This window comes from Falco biarmicus, chromosome 19 (assembly GCF_023638135.1).
Source record: "Falco biarmicus isolate bFalBia1 chromosome 19, bFalBia1.pri, whole genome shotgun sequence".
NCBI classification, from domain to species: Eukaryota; Metazoa; Chordata; class Aves; order Falconiformes; family Falconidae; genus Falco; species Falco biarmicus.
In genome coordinates this window covers 1,951,107-1,961,603 of record NC_079306.1, presented here as the reverse complement: position 1 = coordinate 1,961,603, position 10,497 = coordinate 1,951,107, and the positions used below count along the sequence as shown (strand labels likewise).

The 10,497-nt window shown below is 70.8% G+C and overlaps 2 protein-coding genes across 2 annotated transcripts; both read left to right on the top strand.

The window, feature by feature from the left end:
- The first annotated feature begins 938 nt into the window (after positions 1 to 938).
- Positions 939 to 5,741, top strand: DHH (desert hedgehog signaling molecule). Its single transcript, XM_056322490.1, is given in 10 exon segments — positions 939 to 1,127; positions 1,129 to 1,245; positions 1,247 to 1,378; positions 3,731 to 3,889; positions 3,891 to 3,993; positions 4,951 to 4,980; positions 4,983 to 5,269; positions 5,271 to 5,546; positions 5,548 to 5,587; positions 5,590 to 5,741. Coding segments are annotated over 10 exon segments (1,236 nt in total). The 5' UTR covers positions 939 to 1,064; the 3' UTR covers positions 5,619 to 5,741.
- Positions 5,742 to 7,375: 1,634 nt separating this feature from the next.
- RHEBL1 (RHEB like 1) lies at positions 7,376 to 9,075 on the top strand. Its single transcript, XM_056322581.1, is given in 10 exon segments — positions 7,376 to 7,396; positions 7,398 to 7,432; positions 7,821 to 7,891; positions 8,145 to 8,162; positions 8,165 to 8,211; positions 8,326 to 8,402; positions 8,522 to 8,588; positions 8,669 to 8,724; positions 8,821 to 8,929; positions 8,977 to 9,075. Coding segments are annotated over 10 exon segments (600 nt in total).
- The last annotated feature ends 1,422 nt before the right edge of the window (positions 9,076 to 10,497 follow it).

Below are 10,497 nucleotides of genomic sequence, written 5' to 3'. Positions count from 1 at the left end.
GGCGGGGCCCGGCGGGGCTGCCCAGTACCGGAGCTGAGCGGCCGCAGGTGGGGGCAGCCCGGGCGGGGCGGCTGCGGGCAGCGCACGGTGCCGACCGGGCACCCCGGGGGGCCCACACCGGGGGCTGGGCCAGGAGCGGGTACCGGTACCGGGGGTCGGACCGAACAGAGCGACCCGGGGTAGCGCCAGGAAGCGGGGCCCGGGAGCGGGGCTGTTCCTGGGGACGGAGCAGGTGCCGGGTACCGGCGGCACAGCGGTAGGATAACGGGAATCCCGTGCCAGGGGCAGCGGAAGGAGAAAAGGAGCCCGGACAGGGCCGGCGCCAGGAGGGAGGGGGTCCCCGGTCCCGAGAGGCGGGGTGACAGGAGAGAGGAGAGGTCTCGGGACCAGAAGAGCGGCATTAGGACCGGAATAAGGGTCTCCGGTACCGGAGCGCGTTGCGGGGAGCCGGGGGAGAGGAACCGGTACCGGAGCGCAGGGTTCAGACGCGGAGGCGGGGCGGGCTCGGGGTCAGGTCCCGGTCCCGAGCCGGGTCAGTGCCGGGAGGCGGGTCCCGGGTCCCGGTGCAGGGGCAGTGCTGGGAGGCGGGTACCTGTTCCCGGTGCCGGGAAAGCGCCAGGAACCGGCTGCCCGGTGCCAGTCCCGGAGAAGCGCCGGGAGCGGGTAGCCGGTGCCCGGTGGCGGTGGGAGGGCTTTCCCCGGGGCTCGGGCTGTGTCGAGGGTCCCCGGTGTCGGGGTGCAGCGCCAGGCAAGGGGGTGCCGAGCCCGTGGGCGCAGAGCCGGCGGCGGGGGGGCGCCGTCCCGGTGCCGGGCGCTGCGCTCCGAGTGGGTGGCGGCACCGGCGGGGGGGGGGCGGGGGGGGTGGTCAGTCGTCCCGGGCGGCCGCGGATCCCGCAGCGGCGACGGGACCGTGGGTGTGAGAAGGAAAACGGCGCCGACCCGCCCCTGGCACCGCGACCCTCTAAAAGCCTCGGTGCCGCCGCACCGGACCATGCCCGCCCCGGCCGCCCGTGCCCCCGGCGACTGAGCGGGGCCCGCGGAGGCAGCGGGGCCCGGCCACCGGGATGCCCCGGCGGAACCCGCTCGCCCTCGGCCTGCTCGGCCTCGCCGCTTGCCTGCTGGCCGCCCCCGGTGCTGGGCTGCGGGCCTGGCCGGGGCCCGGTGGGGCGGCGGCGGCTGGGGCGGCGGCAGCTCTCGCCGCTGCTTTACAAGCAGTTCGTGCCCAACGTGCCCGAGCAGACGCTGGGGGGCGAGCGGGAAGGCGGAGGGCAAAGTGCTGCGGGGCTCGGAGCGCTTCAGGGACCTGGTGCCCAACTACAACCCCGACATCATCTTCAAGGACGAGGAGAACACGGGGGCGGACCGGCTCATGACCGAGGTGGGGGCTGCGCCCGGCCCGGCCTCGCTCCCGGGGGCACGGGCACGCGGGGGCGGCGGGGGGCTGGGGGTGGGGGGTGGGCGGGAGCGCAGTGACTCTCCCCGGGGCGCATTGAACCTTCCCCGGGCGGCACCGACCCTCTCCGGGGAGCACGGAACCTTCCCGGGTGGCACCGACCCTTCCTGGGGCACAGCGACCCTCCCCGGGGGGCACGGACCCTCCCCGAGGGGCACGGACCCTTCCTGGGGCGCACTGACCCTCCCCGGGGGGCACGGACTCTCCCCGGGGGCACCGACCCTCCCCGGGGGGCGCACGGACCCTTTCGGGGGGCACGGACCTTCCCCGGGCGCAAGCAGCCTCCCGGGGTGCAGGGTGCCCCCCCCCGGTGCCTCGCCCCGGTTCCCGGCCCTTGGCGGCAGCACCGGAGCCCGGGACGGGGCGGTCACGCCGCGTGGGGGCATTAGGGACCCGCCGTCGAGGATTCACGGGGCGGGGGTCGGCCGCTGACGGGGCCACGGGGACCGGGTGGGACCGCGGGGAGGGGGCGGCCCCAGCACCCGTGTCCCCGGGGTGGGGTATCCGGGGCGGCGGAGGCCGAGTCGCTTCGCTCCCCCGCCGGGATGCTCGCGGTTGCCATGGCGAGGGGCGGCTGCGCGGTTGCCATGGCGACGGGGGATGCTGCGAGTGGTCCAGGAGGCGCCGGCGGCTCCCGCGGGCCGGGGCGGCGGGGGCGGCGGGGCCGGGGCGGCGGGGGCCGCGGGCGCGGAAGCCGGCCCGGGGTGCGGGCGGCTGAAAGGGCCCTTTGTGGCCGTGCCGGCATTCCCGGGGCCTGAGGTCAGCGCCGGGCTGGAAGGCGCCTATTGTCGCCGGGCCGGGGCCGGGCCGGGCCGGGTACATTCCTGCCCCCCCCGCCGCTGCCGCCCCCCCCCGGCCGGGCCGCCCCGGGCCCGCTCCCCGCACTCCAGCCCCCGCGGCCCCACGCTCCCGGGAGCGGCTTTGTTGGACGGGGGGAGCGGAGGGCACCGGGGCACGGGGGGGACGCTGTGACCTCACCGGCTGCCCGGGGGAGGGGGGACCGGGGGCAGCTCCCAGCCCTGCACCCCACGTCGGTGCTGCCGCTGCTAATGGGGACCCCAAAATCAGCCAGCACCCCCCTCGGCTCTCAGCACTGGAGTCCCAGGACCCCCCCTTTGCTGCCCCCCAGACCTGGCTCCCCCCACCTTGCGGTGCTGAGCCCCCCCCCCCCCGGTGCCACTCGGGGACTCAGCTGTAGTTCAGGGTCAGCTGTACCCCCAGCTCTGCCCCACAGCCCCCCCCGCCGGGTTAATCAGTCATGGTCGTGGCCGTGGGGAAGGTGACACCGTCCCGTTCCCGTCCCGGTCCCCTGCCCGTTCTGCCTGGCCGCCCGCACCCGAGGGGCGGCTCCACCACGGGACCCCGGGGCACGTTAACGTTCAACCTGTGCCCGGGCGGGGGGGGGGCAGCTCAGCCGGGCTCTGCACCAGGGGGGACATCCCATCTGCCCCGCCCCCAGCAGCCCCTTTGGGCTCCCCCCAAGCCCCATGCAGGCCCAGTGTCCATCTGTGCACAAGACCCCTGGGGAGGGGACTGGGGTCCCCCGGGGACCGGGGCACCACCAGGACCAGGGCACCCCAGGACTGGGCTCCCCCGGGAGCTAGTGCTGTGCCCTTGGACTGGGGACCCCCGGGGATAGGGTTGTCACCAGGATCAGGGCACCCCCCGGGGCTGGAACCGAGGTCCCCTGGGGACAGGGGTGCCACCGGGACCGGGGCACCCTGGGGACCAGGATCCCCCTGGGCTTGGACCGGGGTCCCTGGGGACAGGGGCACAACAGGGCTGGGGGGGCCATCTGGGGCTGGGACCAGAGTTCCCCGGGGACAGGGGCACCACCAGGACTGGGGCACCCCAGGACTGGGATCCCCCTGGGGCTGGGACCAGGGTCCCCCAGGGACAAGAGCACAACCAGGACTGGGGGGGCCATCCTGGACTGAGACCGGGGTCCCTTGGGGACAGGGGTGCCACCAGGACTGGGGCACCCCCCCGTTGGGGGCTGGGACCGGGATCCCCTGGGAACAGGGATGACACCAGGACTGGGGTCCCCCATGGCTGGGGGCTGGGACCCGGGGTCCCCTGGGGACAGGGGTGCCACCAGGACTGGGGCACCCCCCCGTTGGGGGCTGGGACCGGGATCCCCTGGGAACAGGGATGACACCAGGACTGGGGTCCCCCACGGCTGGGGGCTGGGACCGGGGTCCCCTGGGGACAGGGGTACCACCAGGACTGGGGCACCCCCTCGGTTGGGGGTGACACCGGTGCCGGTCCCCTCCCCAGCGCTGCAAGGAGCGGGTGAACTCGCTGGCCATTGCGGTGATGAACATGTGGCCGGGGGTGAAGCTGCGGGTGACGGAGGGCTGGGACGAGGACGGCCACCACCTCCCTGACTCACTGCACTACGAGGGCCGGGCGCTGGACATCACCACCTCGGACCGTGGACCGCCACAAGTACGGCATGCTGGCCCGCCTGGCCGTGGAGGCTGGCTTCGACTGGGTCTACTACGAGTCCAAGGCGCACATCCACGTCTCTGTCAAAGCAGGTACCACGCACCGGGGGGGCTGCTGCCAGGGCAGGGGGCTGCAAAACCCATAAGCATCCCAGCTCACAGCCCTGCAGCCCCCTCTACTCCCGTAGCATCCCATCCCACAGCCCCCTTTGCTCCCATAGCATCCCAGCCCACAGCCCTGCAGCCCCCTCTGCTCCCGTAACCGTCCCAGCCCCCAGCCCCATCAGCTCCTGTAACCGTCCCAGCCCACAGCCCCCTCAGCTCCTGTAACCATCCCAGCCCACAGCCCCCTCCACTCCCATAGCATCCCAGCCCATAGCCCCTTCTGCTCCCATAAGCATCCCAGCCCAGCCCCCCGCAGCCCCCTCCACTCCCGTAGCATCCCAGCCCTGCAGCCCCCTCTGCTCCTGTAGCTTCCCAGCCCACAGCCCTGCAGCCCCCTCCACACCCCTTTGGCTTCCCAGATCCACGTGGGATGCAGCCCTGCTCCGGCCAGTGTCTGGCCCCAGTGGGTTCAGCCATGTTTGCCCCCAGCCCAGTTCCCCCAGCCTTTCCAGACACCAAACTGGGGAAAAAAAACCACTTTTTCCTCCACATTTTGCCCAGCCGTAGCCACTTTTACGGTTCAGCTCACGGTGTGGAGCACGGGGAGGGTTGTGGCCCCACCTCGCAGCCCCCAGCCCCATAGCCGCTCCATCCAGCAGCCCCCCGCCAGCCCAAAACTGGCAATCGACAGAAAGTGAAAGTAGCCGTAAATGTCACCGTCCCCAGCCCTGAACAAACTGAACAAAGGGCATCAGTTGGGGGTGGACAAAGGGCCCTGCAGCACCCGGCCTCCCCAGGAGCCACGCACAGGAACTGGTGGGGGGGGGAGGGCTTTGGAAAATACCGGCTTTGTTCCGGGGGTGGTTTGGGGGCTTGGGTGGGGGGTGGCTCCATTTGGGGGTGACAGGCAGGGCCAGGGACCCACAACTTTCTCCATCTACCCAGATAACTCCCTGGCTGTCCGCACCGGCGGCTGCTTCCCGGCCACGCCACCGTGATGCTGCAGAGCGGCGAGCGCCGGGGTCTGGCTGACCTGCGCCGGGGTGACTGGGTGCTGGGTGCAGAGCCGGGTGGGCGCCTGGTACCCACCGAGGTGCTGCTCTTCCTTGACCGTGACCTTAGTCAACGCGCATCCTTCGTGGCCATCGAGACGGCCAGCCCGGCACGCCGGTTGCTCCTTACTCCATCCCACCTGGTCTTTGCAGCTCGGGGGGTGGCCAACGGCACCGGTGCTTTCTTGCCCGTCTTCGCCCGCCGGGTGCGACCCGGGTGATGCGGTGCTGGCCCACGGGGCTGGCGGGCAAGGGCTACGCCCCGCACGGGTGCTACGGGTGTCACGGGAGGATGGGGTGGGGGTCTTCGCCCCCCTCACCTCCCACGGGACCTTATTGGTCAATGGGGTGTTGGCATCCTGCTACGCCGTCTTGGAAAGCCACCGCTGGGCTCACCGCGCTTTCGCTCCCCTCCGTCTCTTCCATGGGCTCCTTTCGCTGCTGCCGGTCCGCGCTGATGCGGGCAACGGGACGGCACCGGAGGCGGGCAATGCACTGGTACTCCCGCCTGCTCTACCGGCTGGCCGGGGGGTGCTGGGCCACGAGGCCCTGCAGGTGTAGGGGTCCCCAGCCCCCCCAGTCACCGCACTGCAGATCATGCCACATACTGGAAGCCAGGGGTTCCAGCCCTGGGCCCCCAATGGTCCCAGGGAGGAGGGACAGGGGCACCCTGGCCCCCGCAGGCTCAGCACTGCCTGGGGACGTGGGGTGGTGGGGACAGGGTCCCTGGATGGGTGTTGTGGGGTGGCCCAGGGCACCTGGGTGCAGCTCCCTCCTGTGCCCCAGAGTCCCCTCTGCAGCACTGCTGGGTGCCTGGCCCGGACCCCCACGCCCCCGGACCCCCAGGTGCTCCCCCTGTATTTATTGCTTTATTAACCACTGGGGCTGGGGTTGCTGCCTGTCGAGCCGAGCCTGGGTACCCTCGGACCCTGCCCTGGGGCCAAATCCAGCCCTGGGGATGCTGAATGAGCCCAACACCGAGCATCTGGCAGCAGTTCCTGGGTCTGTCCTCTGTCACCCGTGGTGTCCCTGTCCCCGGCACCCTGCACCAGGTCCGGCTTTAAACCATGCTAACTGCTAACCCGCCCTGCTTGAGAGTTTTATTTTTCTATTTATAAATGATAATATAATTGTCCCCCCTGCCTGCCCGCCTGCCCTGGCAGCGGGGCCCACCTGTGGGGCAGGGGGCCAGCTTGCTCTTAACCACTTCTGTTTAAAAAAAAAAAAGAAAAAGAAAAAAAAGAAATACTACTATTTAATTGTTTGGGTAATAAAGAGACTCTATGGCCCTACTGAAGCTGTGGCTGGGAGCCGGGGCTGATCAAAGGTGTCCTAGGGGGGCTAGGAAGCTGGGGGCTCCTGGGGGGAACTGGGCATACTGGGGGCTGGGGTTCCCTGTGGCTGGGCATACTGGGGTCTGGGGTACCCTTGGGGGTGCTGGGGTCCCTGTGGATGGGAATCCCGGGGGGCTGTGGGTCTCTTGGGGGGCCGTGAAGTCACGTGGCTGGGAATCCGGGGGCTGTGGGTCTCTTGGGGGGCCATGAAGTCCCTGTGGCTGGGCATACTGGAGTCTGGGGTCCCCTTGGGGGTACTGGGGTCCCTGGGCTGGGAATCCTGGGGCCTAGGGGGTCCCTGTGGCTGGGCATCTTGGGGTTCTGGGGGGGTCCTTGGGTCTGGGCATCCAGGGGCTGTGGGTCCTTTGGGGGGCTGGGTATCCCAGGGGCTGGTGGGGTCCCTGTGGCTGGGCATACCGGGGGGCTGGGGATGCCTGAAGTTCTGGGGGTGCCATGGAGCTGGGGTACCCCTGGGGGAACTAACTGAGGGTCCTTTGGGGGGGCTGGGGGTCCCTGGGGCTGAGCATCTCGGGGGGCTGTGGGTCCCCTGCGGGGCTGGGCATGCCGGGGGGCTGGGGGTGGCTGGGCTTCTGGGGGTCCCTCGGGATCCCTAGGGCCGGGATCTCGGGGGGGCAGGAGGTGGGTGCGGGTGCTCCCGAGGGTCCCGGGGCGGGGGCAGGAGGCGGGCGCTCCCCCCAACCGCCCGCTCAGCTGTGCGGCCACCACGTGGCCCCCGGCCGTTCCCTCCGTTTTCATGAATGGAACCCCGGCGGCCAGCGCGCCTGCGCCGCGTCTTAGCCCCGCCCCCGGCTCGCGGCGGGGCGTGACCAATGAGAGCGGGGCGGGCGGGCGGTGTTGTGGTCACGTGAGCCGCCCGGTGTAGTGGCGGCGGCACCGCCCCCCCCCGGCGCAGCGGGCGGTTTATAGCGCCGTGTGCCGCGCCCGCCCGCACCGCCCCCCCCCCCCCCCCCCGCGGCGTGGGCCATGCCGCTGGTGCGCCACCGCAAAAGTGCTCATCCTCGGGTACCGCGCCGTGGGTCAGTGCGGGGGGTGGGGGGGTGGTTCTCGCGGTGGGGGCAGCGTGGGAGGGGGGCCGTGCCCTCTGCCCCATGTGCTTTGGGGGGAGGGGGGCTGCCCCCCCCCCCCCTCCCGACCCGGGGCCCCCTGTGGGTGCTTTCCGCCCGCTGTGGGCTTAGCACAGGGGGTCCCCAGCCCAGGTGGGGGCTGTGGGGTCGTGCTCATCCTGGACACCCCCCCCCCCCGGAGCCTCCATCACCGTGGGCCGTGCCCCCTGGAACGACCCCCGGGGGTGGGGGCTGGGCGCAGGGGCAGCGAGCCGGTTCCTCTCCCTCCATTGGGCCCATTCCCCTACCCCGAGGTGATGCTGCCTCCCCCTCCCCCCCCCCAGCCCTGTACTTCCCCCCCCCAGGGAAACCTCCCTGGCTCACCAGTTCGTGGAGGGGAAGTTCGTGGAGTGCTACGAGCCCACGGTGGAGAGCAGTAAGTCCCACGCCGTGGGGGGGTGTGAGTGGGGGGGGGCTTGGGAGGTGGCGGGGTGGGGGGGGCGAAGCTGCCTGCCCGGGGTTCCCCTTCCTACAGCTTCCATGGGACCACGAGTGAGGACAGACATGTCCCCACTTCAGGGCTGTACCCCAAAACCTTGTGCTGGGGGGGGCTGAGGCACCCATGGGGGGGTGGGGGGTGTCCCCGGGGGTCCCAGGCAGCCCCATTAACCTGGTGTCACCTCCTACAGCCTACAACAAGATGGTGGTGGTGGCAAGGATGAGTTCCAGCTCCAGCTGGTGGACACGGCTGGGCAGGTAACACCAAGGGCAGGTCCTGGGGTGGGGTGGGGGGGCTGGAGGAAGGGGGGGAGGGGGGCGAGGGGCTGCTGGCCCCAGAGCCCCCCCTGGCACCGGTCCTGCCCTCCCCAGGACGAATACACCATCCTGCCCCACTCCTTTGTCATCGGCATCCACTGCTACATCCTGGTGTACTCGGTGACATCCTGCGGAGGTGAGGGGTTCTCGGGGCTGGGGAGGGGTCCCTGGGGGGGGGGGGGGGGGGATGGACCCCCACCCTCATGGGGAGTGGGCAGTTCCCAGACACCCCCCCCCCCCCCAATTCTCCCCACAGCTTCCAGGTGGTGAAGACCCTTCACAACAAGCTGTATGAGAGCCGGGGGAAGACACGGTAGGTGCTGTCCCCCCTGGGGAGGGGGGTGCCCGGTGTGTGTGTGGGGGGGCACCCAGACCCTCACCCACCCCGTGCCCACAGCATGCCCGTGTGCTGGTGGGCAACAAGGCGGACCTGTCCCTGCAGAGGTAAGGAGGGTTCTGGGGGTGCTGTGTCCCCCCCTCCCCAAATTTCCCTAAGGACCCGGGGGGTCCATATCCTGCCCGTCCTCTGTCTCCAGCCGGGAGGTGAAGACGGATGAAGGGAAAGAAGCTGGCGGAGTTGTGGGGGGGCATCTTCCTCCAGTCCTCGGGCCAAGGAGAACCAGGTGTGGGGCAGGTGATGTACCACCCCCCCCCCGAGGTGGGAGCGAGGCCCCCCCCAGGGTGCTGACATCCCCTTGTCCTCAGGTGACCCAGGGGATCTTCACAAAGATCATCGAGGAATCGAGGAGATCGACTGGGTGGACAATTTCCTACGGCAGATCCACCGGCTGCTGCCTGATGTGAGCCCGGGATGGGGCAGCCCGCCCCCCCCACCCCCCCCCCCCCGGGACCTTCCCCCAGACCACAATGGTGGCTTTGGGGGGGGAGGGGGGGAGGGGGCAAGACCATGTGGTCCCACTGTTGTATGGGACATCACACTTTGCACTGGCTGTGGGGCTCACAGGGGGCTGGGAGTGGGGCAGGGGTCCCATCCCAGGTGGGGAGCACCCCCTTTAGAGCTGCTATGCGCCCCCCCCCCCCCCCCCCCCATGCACAAGGACACACAGGGGCTGTTCCCTCCCCCCCCCCCCCCAGTTATGGGGGGCCAGGGCTGGATGTGGGGGCTTGTTCCCAGTGTGGGGCTGTGCCCTGCTGGCAGCCACCGCTCATGGGTGTGGGGGCTGTGGGGCTGGAACAATTAATTAAACATTGTTTTGTGTCTGACCCCCCCCCCCCCCCCCTCAGAGCCCAGCCTGCGGGGGCTGCTCCCATGGGGGGGGGTGGGGGGGTGAGGCAGCTCGTGGGGATCCCCTACACTGCAGAATGGGGCTCCCCCCAACCTTGAAGGCACTGTGGGGCAGAGCCCCCCCATTCCTGCTATGGGGCTGGGCACCCTGGGCCATCACTGCCCCCCCTGGGTGTGTGTGTCTGCAGTCTGTTCCCCCCCCCCAGCCCCCCCAAAAACCCACTGTGGGGCAGACTGCCCCCTCGCCATGGGGCTGGGCACCCTGGGCCATCACTGCCCCCCTGGGGGGGGTATCTGCAGCCCTGTTCCCCCCCCCCCAGCCCCCCAAAACCCACCCCCTCACCATGGGGCTGGGCACCCTGGGCCATCACTGCCCCCCTGGGGGGGGGTCTGCAGCCCTGTTCCCCTTCCCCCAAAACCAAACGCTGGACTGGGTGAGCGTGGGGGGCTCTGGGGTGCCTAGCCTGGCTGTGGTTCCCCATGTGGCTTAATCTCCACCCAGTCAGGCTAATTACTGCTAATTACCTAATTACGCTGTTGGAGCAGAGTGGGGAGCTGCTGAAAAGGGAAGTGGGGTGCAGGGGCGGTTGTTCCGTGCCCCCTCCCGCCCCCCCCACGGTCAGTGTTGGGGCACCGAGGGGAGTGGGCGCTGGGGCTGGCATGTTGCAGCCTGGGGGGTTAGTGGGGGTCTGTGCCCCCAATATCCCCCCTCGGGTCTGGGGGGGGCTCAGGATCCCGGGGGGGAGCCTTGCCCACTCTGTACCTGTCCTCTCCCTGCCCGGGAGCTGGCCGGTGCCTACCGGGGGTCCCCCTTTGGGACCGGGGGGGGGAGCTGCTGCTCGGGGGGGGGGGGGGTGGTCGTGTCCCGTCCCCCCCCCGCGATGAGGGCTGGGGGGTCCACGGGGCATAGAGCGGGTGAGGGGCTTCCCCTGTGCATTGGCCCCGCCTGCCCGGTATCGGGAGTAACCCCCGGTCCTTAC